Raw genomic sequence first — 25,061 nt, 5'->3', positions numbered from 1 at the left:
TAATGCACTGGGTTACTACTTCGTGTTGGAATTGTATGACCTCAGTTGCTTTTAACTTAATTTTACCAAATATAATGAGGAACAGTTCCTAACACAATATGTAGAAGGACTTGAGATAAAGTCCAACATGGCATGGGTACACATATTACAGAGATAACGTAACCCACACATACACTGAAGGTTCAAAGTTAAAAGTACACAAGAAGCGGCAAGTACAATGTTTGTGGACATATTCTAATTCTTTCATAAGGCTTTTCTAGGCGAAATGACAATTCTCTCTATTCTTCGCCCTAGCAGCATAAGCAACAGGAAGATACATATCTACAATGCAACAAACATGGCACTGTGGTAATAATCTTCGTAAATCCAGGTGTTCAATGAATGGGCATATCTTGGCTAGACAAATTAGATATTTATGTAATGTAAGTGAATGACTATCAGTTCTCAGGTGCACAAAGGACACATCTGCCTGGACGTGGTCTTTGTGTACATATACCCATGTAAATAATTTGTGCAACTCATCAGGTTTAGTATCTTAACATTTCATATACTTCACAATTTCTTCTGTTACCAGAGAACACTTAAACCCTCATTCTGATGCACTCAGTTAATCAGAGACCAGCACAATTGTGTTGGCACCAGATTTCTGAATCCAAATGCTGTGGTAATTTCACACTTACCCGCAGATGCCCACCACACACACTCCTGAAGGTTTTACCTGGAGGTATTTATGTGAGTAAAAGGTCCAGATTCCAAGTTCTGCAAATTCGAACACGGAAAATGTGCATGGTAAAACCGATCCAAAAGGTGAAGCTTCAATTGCACCAGCGGAAGATAGAATGAGAAGGTAAAACTGCTCATGAGAAAAACAATACGATACAGAATTGGTGTTCCCCATGCGATTTTATCGCCTGGAAATATCGCAGGCTCAAGCATTAAACCTGTTCTGTGAGGATTTGATTGGCTTGGCTGAGAAACAAATGAATGTTGTCATAAATACAAAGAATGCATTTTTATGTTTTTAACTTAGAATCTGTATTTTCTGTTTAAGTCAAAATACTTAGGTTGACTGGAAAATAAATACAATAAAAGGTAACGCATTTTCTATTTAAAGACTTTAGAAATTAAAGTGCAAACGGGCAATAAATACCCTATATATCAGTAGCTCATAATTTGTTTGAATATGATTTGCACTATGTTCTGCTTTCGACTGAAAGGCAAAGAAACACATTTTCAGAATAAACGAGAATATGACAGCTCCGGAAGCAATTGAAATTAGTCGTGATTGAAGATGCCCTATTCAGGCTTGACAAAACATTCTTGTAGAATAAGTTGGTATAGTTTTTCACTCATCACAAATGGATTCCCCTACACGGATTTCATGGCTACAGAGTCAGAAATCTTACAAACCTACAAATGAGGCACTCCTTATCATTAAGAGGCACATTCAAATGCTCAGTTATCATGTTGTGAAAATATCAAGACAGAAAACCCTCCGTTTCAACTCGAAAAATAAAAGAACTTTCACACGATTTAAAAAAGAAAACAGTGACGCCAGGAAAATTTCACATTACATGATGTATGCTCCCATGCTGTTCTTTTAGACTCCTTCAGAAGAAAGTCTGAATGTTCGCTTAAAAAAATAAATTAAGAAATATTGCCACCACAGCCACACTATAAATCCAATACTTTTCAGCGTGGAGCAGGCAGCAAATCACTGTGTGAAGCTTTTTTTGATGAATACATTAGGGAAGCTGGAGTTCAGTTCTTGGACAACACTATTGTCAATCTGTGAACAGAAGGACACGTCCAATAACGCGAGTTCCTTGCAGGACTTCAACAGTTTCCTTAAAGCAGTAGGGCTCACCATCCGTGTTCCTGTGTAAATCCCACAAAGAGAAAAAACACAAAAGGACACAATTTAAAGAATCCCATGAGAAATCTTAACATCAAACATTATGAGAGAAACCCGTGTGAATACTGAATACACTAATGTATTATTTTACTGTGTATGCAAGTCTAACCATTTCCTGTTGTGAGACATTTCTCTTACAGGACACCTACTCTCTAATTCATCTTTAGGGGTACATAAAGCATTAAACGTTTTGACTTCAGCCTGTGCATCTTTCAGGCCGCCTATACTCCCAGAAATGCGTCCTGGTTTGGAAGAGCACCCAGATCACTCTGCAGTCTATGCCCAAATCTAGCCCAATTTTTGTGACACCATCTTCTGCACCATAACCTAGTCAGCCTTTTCAATGCAAATCAATATTAAAAAATAGATAGATGAGGACGTGGAATTTTGATACCCAGTCTTGAAAGCATAGGTTGAAAATCCTTTACAAGTAGTAGCCAAAGGTATCGGCTACACGTTACAGAAGTTACAGCCCCCTCACCTGCTACTATCTGATGAAAAGAAAACTTTGAAGAGGGACAGGTTCAACAAGAGTTATTAGAAAGAAAGGGGGCTGTGCTTTAGGTTATGTGTTGATCCACAAAGTGTATTTCTGGTTGTACATGCAGCCAAAAATACGAGTAGACTTCTGTTAAAGAGCAGATAAATGCCCCCAATCCTTTAGGTATCTCACTACTAATCAATCAAATTGGTCCTTACTTCTTCAACGCCACCCATTTTCATCTTAGGGGGAAAAATGTATTTTATCCACAAATTGGCCCTGACGAATAAACATTGTACTTTCTAGTCGCGAAACATGTGTAGACACTTGACCCTTGGTAAGTCCTATATTGAGAGCTGCCCCAGCGCATCCTTTTCATTGTGCTTGCACCTGCTGCTGTTGCATTGACACTTTTCTTAGACATCCGCTTTTTACAGAACTTTAACTTTGGAACCGCACACACCATACGCTTTATTCAAACCTTGCAACCTGGAAACATATCCACCCAATTGGTTATTACTTCCTAAAGGTCCCCTTCACTCGTCTTTTGGGGTAAGATGTAACCTCCATTGCAACTTTGAGGAAGTATTATTGTTGAGGCACTGAGTAATCCAACCACTGTATGACCCCACCCCATTATTCTTTTTCAGGGCAGCAAATGTATTTTAGCCTAAAATTGGGGAAGAACTGTTGTGCCATCTGCTCAAAATGCACCTTTTTCTAAAATACAATGGCTGAAATATCACTTGAGTCATATTCATTACCGTATATCCGTGTGATACACTTTCCACGATGAGCACATGTAGTGCCAGCATTCTTATCACATATTTCAGGTGACAACACAAAGAACTTGGCTACCATGAATTACTGTGTGCAAAGCTTTTTACATTAGTTTATTGGTAAATTCAGTTTAAAAACCAGTACTTCTCATCTTTAGCTTTATTCCTTATTCAGTCTAGATACAAACTGCCGCACAAAAAGCAATGATATTATACAGTAATATAAAGTATGAACTTCAAATACTCACATATCGCACCCCAACCTAAAAGGTTCAACTGAGTTTTGAAACATTATCCAATAGAAATATTAAACATTGACCTCAATCTGATTAGAGTATATTTGGATCCCATAGCAAATCAAAACAGAAATATCCACCTTGATATAGAGTGATTATGCTGTATACAACTCTTAACAACAATATCTACAGGTACAGAACCTTTGGTAACTAACTGATCCCTGGTTCTAAATTTGTCATATTAATTTTTAAGTGTTTACTTATTAAAATGTTGTCCACTATGAGATGTATGTGTACATTATGGCTGTTATATTTGGATCTTTGACGTATCCCTTTCTTTTTTGGGCCTCTTCAGTGTTGCTATGTGCATATTTCCCCTCTTGTTTATACCTTCTCCATTACTATGTGACTCAACAATACCCAATCCCTTATGAATGTAAATAATGTACAAGCCCTGATGAAGAGACATTGCGCTTTCTTGTCGCAAAACATAAGCTACCTTGAGTTTTATTTGACACAATATGAGCTCATTCAGAATAATAACAATAATTCAGATTACTTGAAAAACCCCCATTACATTCAGGTACATAAATTGCGGCAATTTAATTATAATTAAACTGAAGCAATAGATCCTGTCTTCATTAGTTAAAGTAGATATTATTATTTAGCTTCACAAACAGAACATGGAACGTGGCTTAGCAGTTTACCCCACCAGTGTATATTTTATGTCACTGTGCGCGCTTGATGAGTGTATACCATTCATTAATGTTGATAGCCACTAGGGTGAATGGTTCCTTTTTAATAATAAGAAAAAAAAACCAGATACCACCGTTGATGGGAAGGCAATGCAAGTGAATCAGTTGCTACTTGTGTCCACAATGTACTAAGTAACCAACTGTGATCAACATTTTTTTCTAATCAAGCAAGATGTTTTCTGCTTCTGAAAGCTCCAGTTCTGTCGAAAAAGTGACAAGTGTAGCAACTGTCTTTTTCAATACAAAAGGCACTGCTGTGATACAATTCAAGGCATAAAATGTAAATGTTATAACAAATAAAGGTAATATGATTTGTTATTGTTATACAAGGTTTAAATGCTTCATATGAACATACAAATTTCTGCAATCAAATATGACAGCAGAGATTTAATTTTAAATGGATGTGGGCTAGTTTGTAAATCGTGCAAATCGTTAGTTTCTTTGTACAGCAATTTTTTATTCTAGCTTATTCCTAAAGGTGCACGTCCGAGTTTGAATACATTTTCCTCCCCATACCTTCCAAAGTCAGGACTCACACGATGGGTACTACAGCTTAAAGCTTACAGCATATTCTTTAACTTCTGGTTACAGAGAACATCAATTTTCTGTTTACAGATGCTAATGATTGATAAGGTACATGTCCCGGAGTATTGCGGCGGGATAAAAAGCCATTAGTTGTATTTTGGCATCGATAGGATTAGGTAATTTTCAGCTGCAAGAATTGACTTGCATCGTACTCTGCTTCCACCATGTATCTAGTGTTGGTATGGAGCCAGGCATGTGAGCCTGGCGTGTTCGCATGTCAATGCTTATTTATTCATGAAACCACCATGTCGACTTGCAGTAATAGTAGTTACAAGCATTCATGCAGCAGAAACGTAAGCACTTATCAAATGGTGAGTAGACATATTACATTACCTAATATATCCAGGTGCTGCAGATGAGTACAATTTGCTGCCAGTTCTTCAATGTCTGCATCACAGATGGTTCTGTTGGCCGTGAGGAAAAGTTTCCGTAGATTTGGAAGCTTGCGGGCGAGGTTTGCAAAGCAACCGGTGCTACTCTGCAGAGTAGGACACCAACCTAAGTCAAGCTCTTCCAGCAGCGGGCAGCCAGAAGCCAGCTCTGCAACCCCATTTTCAGTAATATTTTTACATCTCCACAAGTCCAGTGACCGGAGGTTCTTGCACTTTGCTCCCATCATGCTTGCAATTACATCATAGTCTTCAATCTGTGAACAAAAGAGAGCCCCGTTACATCACTCACTGAAAACCTAGATAAAAGTAAGGATCAAGTCACACAAGATAGAGAGTGCTATCATTAAATGTGTTCTGAAAAGTCATGCAGTTATATTTTATACAGACTGCACCAGTTTGAAATCTGTTTCTTTTCTGGATTATGGGAAATATGCTATTTTTTAATTTTCTTTTTCTTTGGGTAGTAGATGGGAGGGGTAGAAAAGAAATTGCTGGCCTTTAAACATGGCGAAAGCCACTTACTACAGATGGTTCAAATCAATGCGTGTAATTGACACGTGCAAGTTGGAAAAAAATTGAAAGGGCAAATTCCCAGATTTAATAAAGGCACTGACATGCATGCAGCTTACGTAGCACACACGGAAGTGGCCCAAACAGCAGTGATTGTGTGTTTTTGCAGGGAAAGTTAGGCCTAGGGGGTTTAGTCACAGTATCTGTGCCTACATTCCTATAACTCATAAGGCTAGTAGCAGAGCAAGATGTGAGTGATCAAGCAGAAGTCTATGCTGGCCCTTCTACCTTGCAAGGGCTACTTCCTCACGTCATGTGAAGTGGAAAGTGAATACTCGAATGACTGAGTAAGAATGGCTACTCAATTCACTATAAGGAAAATGGAACTTACCCAGTATGCATCTGTTCTTGGCATGTAGAGCTGTAGATTCATATGCGTTGGCATAGATCGCCATCTGGTGTAGGGCTCGGATGTTTGCACTTTGTTTTTCTTCGAAGAAATGTTTGTAGTCACGAGATAGGGGACTCCTCCTTATGGTGTTGTATCTAAGTAAGATAATACTGTAGGAGATAAAGGTACCCGGGGAGGCGGGTGCGTGCATATGAATCTACAGCTCTACATGCCAAGAACAGATGCATACTGGGTAAGTAGCTTTTTCCGTTCGAAGCATATGAGCTTTAGATCATATACGTTAGCATAGACTATATGGCAGTTATCTTCTAAGCAGTGGCTGACCTATATATATCTGCTGCAGTAGTTTGAAAAAGTGTTTTTAAGACAGCCTGGCACACACTAGCTTGTTGCTTTGCATGCACATCTACATAGTAGTGTTTTGCGAGTGTGAGGTGTAGACCAAGTTGCAGCCTTACAGGTGTCATCTAAGGGTATATTCACTAAGAATGCCATAGAAGCCCCTAGTTTGCGGGTGGAATGCGCTATAGGGGGAATAGTAATTGTGCGTTTGGCTTTATTGTAGCATATTTGGATGCATTTAACTATCCAACGTGCAATACTAGTTTTTGAAAAGGGATTGCCTTTATGCAGTGGTGAAAAAGCAACAAAGAATTGTTTGGTTTTGCTAAAAGATTTAGTTCTTTCAATGTAATAAATTATTGCTCTTTTGACATCTAGTGTGTGAAGAGCACGTTCTGCCACTGAGTCTGGTTGAGGGAAAAACACAGGTACTTCAACAGACTGATTGATGTGGAAGGCAGAGACAACTTTCGGTAAAAAAATTTGGATTGGTCCTAAGAACCACTTTGTTGTGATGAAATCGTAAAAATGGTTCTTGTAGGGTTAGTGCCTGGAGCTCGCCAACTATTCTAAGAGATGTGATGGCTATAAGGAAGTCTACTTTCCAAGTGAGGAATTGTAGTTCACATTTGTGCATAGGCTCAAACGGTGAGCCCATGAATCTTGTAAGGACAATGTTAAGGTTCCAAACTAGAGAGGGTGGCACTATAAGGGGAATGATTCTTTTGAGTCCTTTTATAAATGCTTTGATAGCGGGCACTCTAAACAAAGACAAGTGTTGTCTGTTTTGTAGATAAGCGGCTATTGCAGCGAGATACAATCGTATAGATGTGTATGCTAAGTTACAGCATTGTAGGTGTAAGAGATAGCAAACAATGTTTTGAATGGAAGTATGTAATGGATTGATTTGATTGTTTGTACAGTAAATTACAAATCGTTTCCACTTTGCTGCGTAGCATGCTCTAGCTTCTTTAACCCCTTCCATGCTCATGACGAGCTCAGCTCGTCATGAGGCACAGTGGAGCTGTGCTGATGACGAGCTGAGCTCGTCATGACACCAGCAAAATGGCAATTTCCAGCACAGGGGAAAAATAACCACAGCAGCGATGTGGTTAATGACATTCATGCAGTCTGGCGGGAGATCATTGATCAGGCAATAAAAACAGGTATATCAATATATAAAATCAAACAACATCTTAAGGTTTCAAGCACCCTTTCTTCCTATGTCTAACCACCGCAACCACGAAATTCGCCACATTAAAAAAATCCCAGGGGTTATTTAACAACTGCAAATATAATAATGCAGGTCTAACTTGCACAAAACCCCTCCCTCTTAGAATAGGACTTAAAAACGTTCTCCTCATGGAGTTAAAATGCTTGCAAAACATAATAAACTGAATGGTGTCCTGTGTTGAAAAATTGTAACATGTACAGAGGCCTAAGTCATTTACCCTACTCCACACCTGTACATCTGCTAAAAGACAGCGAATAAGATCAAAACGAAACCTGGTTAAAAGAAATCGGTGAAAAGGCTTGGTAACAATTGTCAGGTACAATTCTTACATGGGACTGTTTTTAACATGAAATGAGCTTTCACTGTAGGTTTCACTATCTCCAGCGCCTCTCTTTCCGCAGATCTCATGTTAAAAAAGTGTACTTTAACCCATACCTTTGCTGCGTAGCATGCTCTTGTGGTAGGACGTCTAGCTTCTTTAATGACGTTCATGCAATCTTGCGGGAGATTAAGGTAGCCAAACTATGATTCAGGTGCCAGATCGCACCACATTTAAAAGAATAGGAGGAGAACTTAAGGATGTAATTCCCATTCGTAGATCTGTTATTGTTGACGACTGAGTAGATCTGCTTTGTGATTGGTTACTCCTGGAAGGTGTTCGGCAAGGAGATATATGTTTTGAGATATGGCCCATCTCCATATGCTTTGAGCTAGTCGCGAGAGCTGTAGGGAGTGTGTACCTCCCTGTCTTTGTATATAGTACATTGCTGTCATGTTGTCCGAGCGGACTAGGACAGCTTTGCATATTAGGTGGACTTTAAAGGCTTTTAATGCTAGAAAAATTGCCAGTAGTTCTAGGTGGTTTATGTCGAACTGCTTTTGTTGTAGAGTCCACATGTCCTGAATGGTATGATTTTGAAGATGAGCTCACCAGCCGGTGAGCGATGCGTCTGCTGTTAGCACTATCTGTGGAACCGGGTCGAGGAACGGCCGCCCTTTGGAAAGGTTTTGTGTGTTCCATCACTACAGAGAGCGAAGGGTGCGGTCGTCTAATGCTCCTAGATATATTTGTGTGTTGGACGATTGGAGGTGGGACTTGGTGAGGTTTACAGGGAATCCCAAGTGGTGAAGCAATTGAATTGTCTTGTGTGTGTGTTGAATACAGCTGTGTTGTAAGTTGGCCTTTATGAGCCAATAGTCCAAATAAGGAAACACATGAATGTGTTGTCTTCTTAAGTGAGCTGCAACTACTGCTAGGCACTTGGTGAAAACTATGGGTGCTGTGTTTACCCCGAACGGGAGGACTTTGAACTGGTAGTGTTCACCGTCTACCACGAACCTGAGATATTTCCTGTGAGCGGGGTGAATGGGAATGTGGAAGTAGGTGTCCTTTAAATCCAAGTGGAAAAAAGTCACCTTGCTGAAGCAACAGGAGCACTTGTTGGAACGTGCCAATGTGGGAGTGATGTGACCAAATGTAGAGGTTGAGCTGTCTGAGGTCTAATATTGGCCTGAGAGAGCCGTCCTTTTTTGGAATCAGAAAATGGAGAGAGTAAACCCCTGTGTCCTAATTAGTTAAGGGGACTGGTTCTATAGCATGTTTTTGTAACATGGAGAAAATCTCTTTTTTTTTTTTAGGAGGGTGCGATGTAATGACGACATTGCACGATTTTTGGGAGGAATATTTGGGGGAGTGGAGGTAAGTTCCAGGCAATACCCATACTGGATAATTTGTCTTACCCACTTGTCTGTTGTGATGGAATTCAAGACAGGTAGGAACTGTGAGAGACGTTCCCCGAGAGGAGTGAAATGATTGGGGGTAGCAGAGGGAAGTCACTGTTTGGTGGCAAGGGAAGTGCGGGTGGAGTTACCTCTGCCTATTCCCCTATTGTTATTTCCTCTGTATCCTCCTTGAAAATATCCTCTGGAGGAGGAAGATTGGTTGGGACTTTTGTAAGAGGAGGAGGTATTTTCCGATGCAGTTATTTCTGAGCCACCCTTGTAAAACGAGCGACGAAAAGAGCCCCTGTTAGAAGGTAGTTGCAAGACCCCTATGGATTTGGCAGTCTCTGTGTCTTTTTTCGTTTTTTCTAATGAAGAATCGACTGTTGGCCCAAAAAGATTGTCCTGATCAAAAGGCTGATTAAGTATTGATGACTGTACCTCTTGCTTGAATCCGGAGTTTCGAAGCCAAGCATGTCGGCGTTGTAAAACACTGGTGTTAATGGCACAAGATGCTGTATCAGCCGCATCGAGGGCACATTTTATAGAAGTGTTTGTAACAAGCTCACCCTCTTGAATGAGGTTGTGAGCTTTAGTTTTGTATTGTTCTGGTAAGTGCAGCATTAGTTTTTCTAGCTCGTCATAGTGAGCTCTATCATAGCGCGCTATTAGAGCTTGAGCATTGTAAATACGCCAATGATTAGCAGCTTGTGATGTTATTCTTTTGCCTGATGATTCTATACATTTTTACTCCTTGTCAGGAGGAGCGTCGCCTGTAGTTTGCGAATTAGCTCTTTTGTGTGCGTTAGAGACAACAAGAGAATTTAAGGGTACCTGTCCTCTGATATAAACTGGGTCTGTAGGAGCAGCTATACATTTTTAATCCATCCTTGGCTTAAGTATTCTAGCCCTAACAGGGTCTTTGAAAACCTTGTTGGCGTGTTTTATCATGCGTTTGAGCATGGGCAAAGTATTAGTGGACTTTTGGGAGGGAGCTCATGTTTCCACCAAGAAATCCTCCTCTAGGGGACCAGTATGTAGTTCCACCCCAAGGTACTGTGCTGCTCTATTAATAAGCTGTGCAGAGTCAATATTGTCATCGGGTGGTGATAGTCTGGAGGGATATAGATTGGGGTCATTATTATGATATGGAACTTTATCGGACAGGGAATTTGCGGGTCTGGTGGAACATGTGCCGGCAACTGAGGATCTACGGTGTCGCCTATATCGGGTGCCATTTTTTCCCAGCTTGCACATCTTTCCCTCTTGATTGCCCGTCCTTTGTGGCATGCGTGTTCATGCTTCTCTCGGGCGTATCCTTCAGGCTATCTTCAGAAGGTGAGGGGGTTAAACTTGGGGCATTTGCTTACTTCCTGCAAAGAGCCAGCGGTCAATACTCTTTAGCTCGAAGCCTGACTTTTAGAGCTGTGCATCTCCTCCACACTGTGAATAAACATTAAAACCAGACTACATTCACCCTGGCTGCCTTTAAAATGGAGCCTGTTCAAGACATTGTTAATAAACAGTGAAAATGGACTACATTCACCCTGACTGCCTTTAAAATGGAGACTGTATGAGAAAATTTCAGTGCAGTGCTTGAGTGAGGATGTGCTGTGATAGTGACAAGCAGTCATTCTTTATCACTTACTGAAACTTTTTAAGACACAGTGTGGCTGTTTGCTTATTTTTATGATATTATATTTTAAAATAGACTTTGCTATTTGATGTTATGCTTTCTATCGGTCCTCCCACTGTGGATAATGCACAAACTGCCATTCCTGATCTCTATCTGAAACTCAAAAGACCCATAGTGTCTTTATATTTTATATTTTTATATTTTTTATTTCTATTTTTTATTTCATTTTCATACTTATTTATTTGAATGTATAATTTTTTGATTTTGTTATGGATAATGTGCATTCGTTTTTTCCTAACATAACTTGCAAGCTTTTCGCGGACCCTCTACTTTGCATACTGGTACTCTCTAGTCTGTGTAAATTTCTTAATCCCTAGAGTGCTCTCCTCCACCCTACCACCGTGGTTCCTCAAGAGTACGTCCAGCCTACTGCTTGATTTCTAACTGCGTCTCAACATTCTAATCATTCAATCATGCGCCCATCTAACCCCACCCGGAACTCTAATCTTGTGCGTTACGGGCTCAACTCCTGGTATATTCATTGCCCTAACAAAATGTCCAGTAATGCAAAAAAGAACTTCAAGCACAGCATTCTAAAATAACACCCCGAAACACTCATTGTAGATAACTATCACTCAGTGACCAACGGCAGCACAAAAACAAACTTCATTTTCTACACTAATCGCCCGGCTCAATGGAAAATCAGCTTCTCTCTTCACCTACAAGTCTCCAAGTCAGTAACGATTCCCGATGGTGAAAAAATCTCCACTACCATCTCCCCGACCTTCAAAAGGGATCTCACCATTTCCATTTACAGAACTGGAACCATTCTCATACAAGCCACCGACCCTCACCTCACTACTTTTGACCGCCACTTCCCCACACTTCTCTCCTCGCTAAACCAACTGAGCTGTCAAACCCTCTCTCCCCTATCCCCCACTTCCCTCACTAATATCGGGGAACCGATCCTATCTCCCTGCCCGGACGTCCCTCTCCTCAACTCATGAGACTTCCACCATCACTCGCTACAATCACTCTACCCCTATTCTCACTCTCCGTCGCCTAACACCCACCATTCTCACATCTACTGATCCCTCCAGGAGTAACAAACTCACTTCTAACAATCCCCCCAAGGCCAATCTTAACAGCTTGGTCTCCAACCTCAGTCCCGCCCGCGACTATTATCCCCACAGACGCTCCCCTCCCACCCCTGAGAATATGCCCCTTCCCCACACCCTACCACCTACACAGAACCTGTTCCCACTACCCTTACTTCCCCCTGGTCTAACGTCATTTCCAATCCAGTGGTCTCTATCCTCCCTTCTACAACTGCACCATCCCCCCGCTGTCACTCACCCCCTATACACAACCCGCCTCTATCCTCTTGGACATGCCCCGGAACTCCGATAGCCTTTCTTTAATTTCTCCTGCTCCTCACCAGGACTCTAGTCCCTCTTCTCCTCCTCTGAACGCCTCGAGTGGGAACATTACTAATCCGGCACCCTGCGTCCAACCTCTCCCCTCTCCTAATCCTAAGGACCTCACAGACTCTCCCCTTTCTACCCCTGATAATCGGACCCCCCCCATAATCATCCCCCACCACCTACACAGTCCCTATTCCCCCAACCCTTACTTCCCCCCTATCAAACATCATTTCTAATCCTGTGGTCTCTCTCCCATCTCCTACCACTGCTTTCTCCCCCTCCGATGTTGCACTCCCACATTCACAACCTGCCTCCACCGCCAATCTCGCTGACAATTCCCAGAACCCTGTTTTCTGTCCCAGAAGTTCCCTCCCTCCTCGCCTGGACACCAGTCCCTCCTGTCCTACACCAAACTCCTCGAATAGGATCATTACTATACAGACTCCCCACCTACAACATCACTTCTCTCCTAATCCCATGGACCGCTTCTAACCCCTCACCCCTGCTCAACCTCCCTCCATTGGCCCCAGTCACCCACGACCCCTGCCAAAAACCTTAAACTCCCTCAGCTCTATAGCACAGCAATTGAAAAGAATGGCGCAGAAAATTGACTCCCTTACTGCTGAGTTCCTTCACTTACAACAAGACATTCTCAACAGGGCCAAGCCACTGTGCTCCCTCCACCCGAGGTGTTGTGCTCCTACTTCACTTAATTCATCTCACATAGCCCCACAGCGCACCCCTCGACCCTCCAGCCCATCATCGAGCCAGGCCCTCAGTCCCAACAGGGATAGCCAACCCTTTTCAGTACTGAAACCTGTTGAATTCTTCGACTCGCACCTAGCGTTGGACCGGAAGTCAGCCCCTGTTCACATCCCTGTTATTATCGGCACCAACAGAATGGCGAATACTGTCCACTCGCCTAGACCCCCTGATCAGCACACTCCTATCCACGTAACTCCCACCATCATAGAGTCCCCCCACCCTCTCTCTTGCATGCTCCTAAACGGCAGATCAGCAGTACAACACGCTACGGACATTGCTGAAGCTCTTCTCGCTGAAGAAATTGACATAGTCTTCCTCACTGAATCCTGGCTTAATGCCCACTTCAATCCCATTCTTGACATTCTCACCCCTCCAGGGTACAACCTCATCAGACAAGACAGGCCGATCAAAACGGGGGGGGGGGGGGGGTCTAGCCATCATGCACAGAGATGGAATACAGATTACCAAACTCAAACCTGCAGTATACCTTCCGTTTGACTACCTAGCCGTCGTACTCACTACTAAGGGCACCCCACCAATCAAATTCCCCACTATCTACCATCCTCCTGGAGAGTTTACCCTCTTCCTAGTAGAACTAACAGACCTCATAACAAGATTCTCCTTGACAGACACCAAAGACATGTTCTTGGGTGACCTCAATATACACTCGAACGACCCAGAAGACTCCACTGTCCTGAACCTTTCCAACCTTCTGGAAATATATAACCTCAAGCAACTCTGCAATAAAACAACCCACATTAAAGGTGCAACTCTAGATGTGATCATAACAAACAACAATCTGATCTCCTTGAGAGAGATTTCTCCCATTGACTGGTCCGACCACCACCTCATTCTGTTCAAGATTGACACACCTGCCAACCTCCAACCTATCCGTGTTGTCAAACTCAAACTCTTAACCAGAAACATCAATGAAATACCTCTATCCGAACTTGAAGCCAAGATTCTTCCCCATCTTCAACTCCATCCCTCATCATGGACGGCTGATGACCTCACTTCTCACTTCACTCAAGAATGGCAGAGGTCTTAGACCAAGTAACTCCTCTCAAACTCAAACAACTGAGGAGAACTAAATCAAAACCCTGGTTTGACATGGAGCTGAATGAAGAACGGCACCAACTCAGACAAACAAAAAGGTTTTGGAGACAAAATCCCTCATCCCTGAACCTAACACATCTTAGATCTGCTCGACGGTCTTACAAAAAACACATTGTCGAGGAAAAGGCAACTTTTTGCCGCAGCCAACTAGATCTAGCGAAAAACAGACCAAGAGAACTCTTTAACATTGTTAAAAGCCAAACTAATTGCACTCCCTCTCAAGAAATGGAAGCCACCAATGAGCAATGTGAAGAATTTGCCACCTTCTTCACAAATAAAGTCTATAAAATTGATTAATCCTTCTTACTAACTGCTAAACCCCCTTCCCCCTTAACCTGCCCCCCTTCAACCTCCCTGGACCACTGGAAAGAGCCTTTTAACAAGGACAATCAGACCTACCTCCAGCTCAAAAACAATGCACACTGGTCCGACTTTGAGCTAATGTCGGAAAACGATGTCTTCAATATAATTTCCAATCTAAAACCTAACTCCCACACCATGGACCCCCCTCCCTTCCGCAATCATAAAAGAACTCAACCACACCATCTCCTATTTCTGGACAAAAATCATCAATGCCTCGCTCACCTCAGGGTGTATCCCAGACTCCCTTCAACTAGGACAAATCACACCCATTCTCAAGAAACATGGGACTGACCCTAATGATCTTAACAACCTCAGAACTATCTTTAACCTCCCATTCCTTGCAAAAACATTAGAGAAATTCTCCTCCAACTCAATAATCACATTAATGAGTTCAACCTCCTAGATGCCTTTCAATCTGGTTTCAGAAAAGGCTGTAGCACGGAAACAGCTATGCTCAATGTCACCGACGACATTCACAAGGCCCTAGACGAAGGAGATGCCTGCCTACTCATCCTTATTGACCTTTCTGCGGCATTCGACACAGTAAACCACCCAGCCCTCTTAGAGACCCTGTCGAAACGGTCCGGCATCAATGGCACAGTACTAAAATGGTTCACCTCCTTCCTTCAACACCGCTCGCAACAAATTAAAATTAACTCCTGTCTCTCGAAACCAACTTAAGTTACACTTGGGGTCCCGCAAGGCTCAATCCTCCCCCCGTCCCTTTTCAATCTCTTCATGGAGCCCCTCACAATCATATTGAAAAAAGCCGGAGTGAATTACCACCTTTACGCGGACGACACCTAAATCTATTTCAGGATCGAGTCTCCCAGCGACATTCAACTCCTCAATAGTACCCTAACTGAGATCCAAACTTGGTTCTACGTTAACCACTTATAGTTCAACCCAGACAAAACAGAAATAATCCTATTCTCTCCAAAAAGTAACCATCGCCCAATCCAAGAGTGGCTAACGAATCTGGTTGCCTTAAACTGCCCCATTACCCTATCCGACTCAGTTAAGTCTCTAGGCATCACCCTTGACAAGAACTTATCAATGGACGCCCACATCAAAAACTCTGCCATAAAGTGCTCTTTTCTCTCTAAAACACCTCAAGAAACCGAAACTTTTTCTACCTTATGATGACCTCAAGACAGTAGTCCTATCCCTAGTTCTCTCCAAAATCGACTACGGAAACGCCATCCTTACAGGGACTTCGAAAGCTCACCTAGCCCCTCTAAGAGCAGTGCTGAACATGTCCGCTCGACTCGCATCTGGAGTTAAAAGATTTGAACACATCACTCCAGCTCTCAACTGCCTCAATTGGCTTCCCAGGGAAAGGAGATGTATCTATAAATTCACCTGCATCACATACAAAACCATTCACTCCCCTACCCCCAACTACTTAAACAACAAACTGATAAGAGCAGGTCAATCCAGAACACTAAGAAGCACCAATTCACTCCTTATTCCTCCGAAAGTGAAAAAGAAAAGTACCCAATACCGATCGTTCTCTGGCAACGCTCCCAGGATATGGAACGCTCTCCCTGGAGTCCTCAGATGCAACCTCTCCTTCTCCTGTTTCAAAAAGGACCTGAAACTCCATCTTCTAATCAAATACTTTCATGACCAACGTCAACTAACCTAGTCTTCTTTATCCAAGTTGTCTCCCCTCTCCCTGGACTTTCATGGATAGTGGGTAACCGGACGATGTCGTTCTCGCCCTTTCTTTTTGCTCTCTCCCCCTCCGCTGCACTGCATATTTATTACCATGTTGTATTTGTGTCTGTGGTTTGCTTCCTTACTGTCAGCCTACTATGTAATGTAATGTCCTCCTGCTGTGTACTGTGTGTATGTAAAGCGCTCTGATACCTACGGGTCGAGCTAGCGCTATACAAAACTTTTAAAATAAATAAATCATAGTCATTCCAGGGTTCTGTGTCCTGTGGTCCCGTCCTCATTCCCATCCTTGTCATCCTGTACTTCTGGTGAGAAAGGTGGTGGTGGTGAGTTTGATGGTGAAATCAATAAGTTAGGATTAAAAGTTGGAGGAGAGGGATGTATACATGGGGGAGAGGGGTTAGTACCCATGTCTTTTTTCTTCTTAGGTATATAGGAGTCCTCTGGAAAATCCAGCTTCTGTTTTTTAGGAAGTGTTACTAGAACGTGTCCAGTTTCAAGGTCAATATGTAATTGTTTTGGATCCAAAGGGTCTTGTGGAGAAAGTTCTTTGGAAGGGGTGTCTTTGTCCCTTTGTTTTGATTCAACTGGCTTTTTAACAGGGTTAGTTTCTGAAGCTATAAGAGGAGTTGTTTGCTTTTTGGGCTCCGAGCCCTTCGGTGCGGAATGTTTCTTCTCTGAAGGTTTAAATGTTAACCGGTTTCGCTTCGAAGGTTTATCTTTAGTGGTTTTTGGTTTTGAAGGTTTGTCTTTGGCTGGTTTCGGCTCCGAAGCTTTGAGTTTAGCCAGTATCGGCTCTGAAGCTTTGGGTTTAGCTCGTGTCTGCTCCGAAGCTTTAGCTTTATATGGTTTCGGATCCGAATCTTTCGGTGCCGAAGTGTCTTTGGTGCCGACAGTGAATCGGCGGGCACGTACTTGGACATGGGTTTCGGTGCCGAAGATGTGGGTCCGGCACCTGAATGGGGCTGGCTCGATCCCGAGTTGGAAGACCTGTCCTTACGTTTCATAGCCGGGCCGGAGGGTGGGGCATCTGAAACGTTTTCACAGTGTCGACTTGGGCCGGAAGGTGATACTGGAGTCTTTGTTGCTTTCGTGGGCACTTGGGGCTCATTACTCATTGTTCATTGAGCTGGAGTGACGATGAAGTCATCTTCCATGTCGGAGTCGCCGGCTTCAGACACAGAGATTTGTTCTTCTTCTTCGGCACCGAGCTGTTGGGATTGAGAATCTTCTAAGAACATGTCTGGCACTGGGCTAGTGCCGTGTTGCACCTTGCGACATCGAGCCCGATGGTCACGAATGGTCTTCTTCGATCGGAATAATCAAAAGGCCTCGCAGTTGATTTTTTCGTGCTTTAAGGATAGGCAGAGGTTACAGACCTCGTGCAGGTCCGTGTGTGGGAACTTAGCACCACACCCTGGGCATTTTTTAAATGGAGTCTGTTCCATGGACTGATGGTGTGGTCAGAGCAGATAGACCTCACGGCCCGCGCCAAAGCTCCAGATCGAAATTGTGGGATGCACGTCGAAAGAGAAACTGCAATAGAAAACAATACCGTCGAGTGGTAAGGATTGCGCGTCGAAAAGTTTCGAAGAGGATACCGAACCGGAGAGCATCAATACACATTCGAACCCGATTGCGGAAAAAAACTATCTGGGGATGGAGTGGATGCCCATGCGCACTATCACGGTAAGGAGGAGTCACCAACCTTGTGACTACAAACACTTCTTCGAAGAAAAACAAAGTGCAAACATCCAAGCCCAACACCAGATGGCGATCTATGCTAACGCATATGATCTACAGCTAATATGCCTCGAACAAGCATTTTCATTTACGGTTATTGTTGCCAGTTTATATAGTTATACTAAATTGTTTGTTTTGCTTTTAGTAACTTGCTATCCTCCTGATGAAGGTTTTGATTTCCCAAAACAAGCTGAGGGAATGTTATCATTAAATGTGAAACACAGAAATTTTTAGAGATTTTCAATTGAAAAAATAGTGCATGGACTCTATAAAAGCATAAAAGTGAAATGTATTACATTCCTCTAACAGTGGTACTTGGTCAATATTATCCAACATTGGGATTTTGGCTCCTGAATTTCTTAAGAGATCCTTTCAACAACTTTTATATTTGCCCCTCTTTTAGGGACTCTAACGAACTACACAGGATTGCACAGTGACTCCCATAGGTGTTTTTTTACCCTGTGGTTCAGCAGCTACACATGTTGATGAACCACATACTGCAGAAACCTCAATGTCCAATCACTTTCACCATGTGAGAAGAAGGAATTCAATGTTTTCGACAGATACTTAATAAGTTATTGTGCAAGAGGAGCTGGGCGGTGCAGTAGCTATGGCACTTTCCTAGTTCTCCAACACACCGTTCCAGTGTGACAGTACCAGTACGGTGTTTCATCTAAACCTGGTCACAAATCTGCAACACATGTATTGAGCGTTAAACATATGAAGCAAGGGATATTATGGTGGTAGCGTTATCGGAAACAGCCAGTTTTAAAATAAAATGGATTACTGTGAAATGTTTCAGACCTGCCAAACAATTTTAGGTATACCTTTAATACTACAATTAAATGAAGACAACTACTCCTCATCAGTGACAAGGCTGTAGCACTGCAAAATGATAGATGCATGCAAGAAATGAATGCTTACTTTTTGCAGTAGTCCCACAGTAAACAACATAGATTACATCATCTTCTTTCCCTAGGTGGGAATGGGAAATACAACTTAACATTTCTCCATAAATCAAGCATGACTACATCTTCAAATTCTTACCTTAACACAGCTACCAAGATTGAGGTGCTGAAGCTCTGCGCAGAAGTTCAAAATGCTCAGCAGTGCTGTTTGCTGCCAAAGACAATCACATCAGAAAAACATGTGGAAAGAGAAACGGAGGTTTGGTCATCCAGATGGGAACGTCAATTGTTTTACATAATCAGCCTGACCTTAATATCAAAGTATTTCCGTCACTAACAGGATAAAGCCGCCATAGAATATTTGCACAAGCAGTCTGCTGACTAATGGTACAATAAATACATCTAGATGCACAACAGATCAAACCAATCACACATTATTTGGGGACATCATTCACAATAAGAGTAAAAATGTATCTTTCTATATTGGAAACCATCAAATTAAAAGAGCATGGAAATATGATTTAATTTAGCAGAAGGGCTATTGTTAACATTCATTTTTTATTTGAAGCTAATATATCCTTTTGCGAGGAAACGGAATTCACTTTAACCAAGATTATGAATGCTTTTCACATAGCTAAGCAGCAGCGCAATCAATGGTTTTACTGACAGCAACTAACTTTTATGTTCTTCAGTGAACATAATTTAGTTTAAAATGACTGCTACAAAAAGTGGCAAAAAAACTCTAGGGGTCAAGTATTTCAGAGTCTTTTCCATGTACAAAGGCAGGCCTCACATGTCCAGGTTAGGTTGGATCAATGGGAATGACCAGGTGGTAATCTTAGGATGGTTCTTGTTATAATGTATAATTCCTGTATGTGTGTGTATGCACAGTCCTCTTTCAATAGTTTTAGCCAGAAAGTATAACCAAAACCATTTAATCATGGCTGTTCAGATGTGCTTCGATATACATGGACAGTTGTCTTTGAAAGGTTTTCAAATAGGTTTTTATGACAGAGTGGGAAACCCCATTTAAAGATCTCTGCTCACAGCAGTGTTCTTACATGGTGCAGCATACTACTAGCCATAGGCGGCACAGTAAAAGTGTGTGAGGACCCGCCACACACTTAAAGTAAACAATAAAAATACTAAAGGTTGTTTTTTAAAGTACCAAAAAGTCTGCAATAGAAAAAAATGTCCTTAAAAAGAAAAATGACTTTGCTCCACCAGCTCTGTAGGACTCAAGGCAACTTATTTTTGGAGGAAGTGTACATTGTGTACATGCAAAATTTGTCACAGTGAGTTGAACAAACGGCGAGTGGAATTAAAATATAAATGGCACATGGATGAAGACCGCTGACCAAAAGCCCCTATGTGTATGTACATCATTTAAAAAATAGTTTATCTCTAAGGTCAGCCCTAAAAAGGCATTCATGCATGCTCAGCCTCTCCAAATCTCCAACTGTCCTCACTGTGCACAACCAACATTAAGAAGAAAATGAGTTTAGCGACACAGCAGGTAGAACTGGACTTGCTTTCCTGTTCTGACCATTTATGAAAATAAAGACAGTGGAGAAATCAGATTATTTTCAATGTGGAATTATGTGTTAATAATAGTAACACTAATAAGTCAGTCAATAAGGTTTAAAAAAAAAAAAGAAAACATAAAAGCACAAGGCGTAAAACTCAAATATACAACTATAAACATTTTCCGTACAATATAAAAGAGCAGTTTAATCAGACCAGCCCATCAGCAACCATAAAATAAATAATAATTAAAAAAGGATATTCCATATCTCTTCCTAAAAGACAGAGAGCATCTAATGTAGTTCACAATCGCCAAACATGTTCTCAGGGAACTAAATCGTAAAAATAAAACCACCAAAAAACTAATGCTAGTACGTACTGTGTAATATTGTCATCCTGTAAAATTGTCACTAAAAACGTTTCTGAAAAGTCCTGTATAATGTTCAAAAAGGCATAAAGTAAGCTGTGTTTTGTTCTGAGACAGTGGCTCTGGGGCATATAGGAATGTCTGCAAACCAAGAGCCCTGCATGGGAAACGCAACTAAAAATGGAAAGTATTAACACAAAGACAAGTAAAATATGATGTGTGCTGCGCATTAGAAAGAGTGGAAAGATTAAATTCTAAGCCCAGTGTTAGTTTAATCAACCAGTAAGGGCTACCTGTCTTTAATTTAAATGACCTCCTCAAGCGGTTCTCTTGTTGAAAGTTACAAAATAAGTTTTTGACCAAGTTCATAAGTTTATTTTCTGAGTATTCAGGATTAAAAAAGAGACTTGGGAACCAAGGAATGATAAATGCTGACTTCCCGCACTCAAGCCATGGTATGGCGGACGCAGTGTCTAGGGATAAACCATTCGCAATAATCATCCTTGATAGGCTCTCTTTTGGGGACCGATTCCCATGACAAAAGCAACAAGGCGCTAAGTTTGATTCCGTCTTTCAGATACATTAGCCCACCATCTAAGCGGCACATAAAAGTAGGAGAGGATTGTGAAATAGCAAGTAACCTAGCGCAATAACACCCCATTACCAGACATTTACTCTTATAGATACATACAATTTCCCTCACTGGTTTATGATCCAGTCTAGCCGCAAAACGAAATCCAGACTCAATCGATCTTTAATAATGATTTGCCCTTAGTTTAGGAGGCAAGATGTTTCAGTTAATTGAGGAGATGACAGCAACGCCAAAATAGGCAAACGTTCGAAATTTGGCAACCTCAGCTCCATTAATTAGAAAGATCTTTGTTTCAGTATTTTTTAGTCCGCACCTCATAATACATGTTTTATTTAGTTTCGTTTTAAGTCGTGGCTCATCTATAAAAGAGCTACAAGCATCCAATAGGGCTTCAAGACCATTTGCTATTCGTAACGCGTCATCAACATATAAAAGTACAGGAACTGAGCAATTCCCAATTTAAAAAAAAAATGAAATCCAAATCTTAAATATCGAACTGGAGTTGAAATTACTGTATGATAACCTACAGGAATCACTCCTAAAACAACATTCATTAATTTCATGAATACATTCTGTGAGTATATTTGTATAATACCAAAATCAATATATTTATGCCAAGACCTTTTGATCTTCAACAAACAAAATATTTTCATTCAAAACACAAAGTCCGACCTATGTGCTGCAAAAGACGTTTGGATTCTCTTCTAAAAACTGCAATTCTAAAAATGAGGATACAGAGTGAAAGGAAGGAATTATCATACAAATGTTCACCAAAAAACCTGTGTTCTTTCCTTAGGAGGCATGCAGGTGAGCGACAGTGTTGATCAAACTGCACTTACCTCTACTTTTGTTCGATAGAGGACAAGACGCCGTAGGCCACAGACTTTGGAAATGTGGTTGAAAGCTTGAGGCTGTAGCTTATCACAGGAGGCAAGGTTTAACTCCTGAAGATTAGGACACATCTCTGCGATGATCTCCAGGCAAGCTTCATTAAGAAAATGACCGCAGGCTAACTCCAGACGCACTAGTTCAGATCCACAGACTTTCAAAAATCTGCAGGGAAAAAAACAAACGTCTTTTTACACGAGTTGGGGTGCAGTTTTTGTTTCTAGTTGCACACACATTACTTAGTAGACTAACAATAAACAATGGCCCTGTGCTGAAATAACACAAAACTGATTTTACGTGGGGGTTCAGAGAGGAGAAAGTCCCAATGGTTACTGCAAATATAACTTTCTTCAATAATATCCAGAACATTGTTTGAAGTTAAAATGTTAGCAAATGGGCCGAGCACACGGTCTGGTTTCAAACCCTCGCAGTGCGGGCCATAGGCCATGCACAATGGGTAATGTCGATGTGGGGTGAAGCAAGGCGCTTGGCCAAAAGTGAGGTGATATTCCATTAAAAAAACAACAGTCCACAACACATCAGTAAATAACAAATAGGCAAACAATTAAGTTAAATGATGCCCGACTGAGGTGCAACTATACATACACCACCACTTATAAATGGTTGCCCGGCAGGGTGGCTGTGGATCTGCTGCCCGCGACATGCGATGAGAGGGCACCCTGGAAGACAGCCTATTGACTTTAAACCCTGTGGGGGACATTTCTGTGGGACAGCTATCTTTGCCTGTTGCTCCCGGTGCCTCAATCACTCCAGCCGGTCTCCCCCTGCCGCCGCAGCTCCTCTAGACCAGAGCGCGGCCGCAGTCAGGGAGGGGACCACAAGTTCCAGGAGTCTTTGCGGCCGGAAGCCGCCTACCAGGGTTCAGCGCCAGGAGGCGCATAAATTACCGGACATCCTCGGTGGAGCGGGAGACGCTTCTAAACCCTGTGCTCCTCACCTGACTAAGCCCGTAGCTGTTGGGGGCATTTCTGTGGGACAGCTATCTTTGCCTGCTGCTCCCGGTGCCTGCATCACTCCAGCAGGTCTCCCCCTGCCGCCGCAGCTCCTCAAGACCAGAGCGCGGCCGCAGTGAGGGAGGGGACCACAAGTTCCTGGAGTCTTTGCGGCCGTGTGCTGACCGGGTTTTTGGCTCTATTTCTGAGTGATGGTGACTTTAAGCTTGCTACCATCCTGAATCCCTATTCTTGGCTTGTGTTGGTCCTTTTCAGGCCTTTTTCCAGACCTAGAAGCATAAACTAGAGGATAGCTGATTTATTTGATGATAGATCCCTTAATCTTGACTCTAATCCATCTATTGCCTATTGGCTTTGACATAATTATGTGTCCTTTCATCATCCTACCTATAGTAGAGGGTGGATCGGGATCCTGTAGGCCTGACTTTATATTACATATTGGTATGGTTTGTGTATGTATTCTGACAGAGCTAAGTGTCTATTTCATCCTTTTCGGGCCTACAAGGCCCAGAACTAGAGAGACTCCATTTTGCTTTCTGTCCCTGCAGACTGAGATGCTTGCAGGGTAAAAGTGATGTTTTAGTTATGAGGTGTTGTTCGCTAGGGGAAAACCAGCAGAGACTGGATCTTGTCGAAAGAATGTGTTTGTCTCTTGGGCCTAGACGTAACATGCAGATGGTCACTGCAGGCTGCGCAGGAGGCCTCGGAGCTGGCACAGGAATTCGGTGGGAGGCAGCCCTCTGTTTAAAATTTCCATGAGGGGAGAGCATTCCATATTAGCGAAGTGCAGAAGAGGAGGAGTGTCAGTCAGTCAGTTGGAGTTGAGGAGAGCAGTGAGTCGGTTCTTGGAACAGGGAGAAGTCAGTTGGTGTTTGGGACAGAGAGAGAGAGAGCAGTCAGTCGGTGGCTGGAGTTATCAGAAGCAGTTGTGAGCAGATGGTGTTTGGAGCTGGAGAGAGAAGGCAGATGATGTTTGGAGCTGAAGAAAGCAGTCAGAAGCAGTTACTTATCAGAAGGAGTTGTGATCAGCTGGAGTCTGGAGTGATGCCTTTTGGAAGAGACTGAAGTTATATCGTGGATTAGTCTGTGGAAGCAGCTGGAGTGAGTTGGACATTGGAGCTGGGATAATCAGACAGAGTGAAGAAGCTAGTGAAGCGAACGGTTATCAGAGCGGCAGAAACTATATCATTAGACTGAAGTTTGGAAGTGAAGACAGTTTGTGGGGGAGAGGAATCCAGTGCAGAGTGATCAGCGCAGATGCGTGTCCAAGAGTGCAGGGGAGAATCTGAGACGAGCCAAGGCACAGACGAGAGAGGAACCCAGATGACAGCTAGAGCAAGACTTCATACTAATCAGGTGATATCTGTCCTGTTATATTAGTGCTTTTATTTCCAAGGCTAGATTCCCCTACTGTATTGCTAATCCTTTTTCTTTCAGCGGTGTGCAGTATAATCCATTCCCTCTTTAGCTATCTACAGTCCCTGTCAGTTATATGTTTATAGTAATAAAGCTTTCCATTATAATAAAGAGACCCCACAGATCTGTGTATGTGTCTATTCCCCTTTTACTTTTCAGCCTATGTGTTATAGTGCAGTATTATATTGTTGATATTGTTATAATAAAGGAACCCCAGTTCTTAGTGAACCAGTGTGTATGTTTTATTGTTTTATGATAAGGTTAACCTTTCTTCTAGTCAGATGCTGTAATATGTACGGATG

The 25,061-nt window shown here is 42.2% G+C and overlaps 1 protein-coding gene across 1 annotated transcript in view; it reads right to left on the bottom strand.

Moving 5' to 3' along the window:
* Positions 1–1,010: 1,010 nt before the first annotated feature.
* Positions 1,011–25,061, bottom strand: part of FBXL4 (F-box and leucine rich repeat protein 4) — a 267,402-nt gene continuing 243,351 nt past the window's right edge. The window contains exons 6-9 of the mRNA XM_086926627.1: positions 22,321–22,534; positions 19,138–19,209; positions 5,085–5,397; positions 1,011–1,878 (exon numbers count right to left, since the gene is read on the bottom strand). Of these exons, the coding sequence (XP_086782753.1) occupies positions 1,715–1,878; positions 5,085–5,397; positions 19,138–19,209; positions 22,321–22,534 (763 nt within the window). The 3' untranslated portion in view covers positions 1,011–1,714. The remainder of the gene's footprint in view (positions 1,879–5,084; positions 5,398–19,137; positions 19,210–22,320; positions 22,535–25,061) is intronic.

Source organism: Lissotriton vulgaris, chromosome 6, assembly GCF_964263255.1.
Source record: "Lissotriton vulgaris chromosome 6, aLisVul1.2, whole genome shotgun sequence".
NCBI classification, from domain to species: Eukaryota; Metazoa; Chordata; class Amphibia; order Caudata; family Salamandridae; genus Lissotriton; species Lissotriton vulgaris.
Note: the sequence above shows the minus strand (reverse complement) of the source record. Positions and strands in the feature narration are given on the sequence as shown.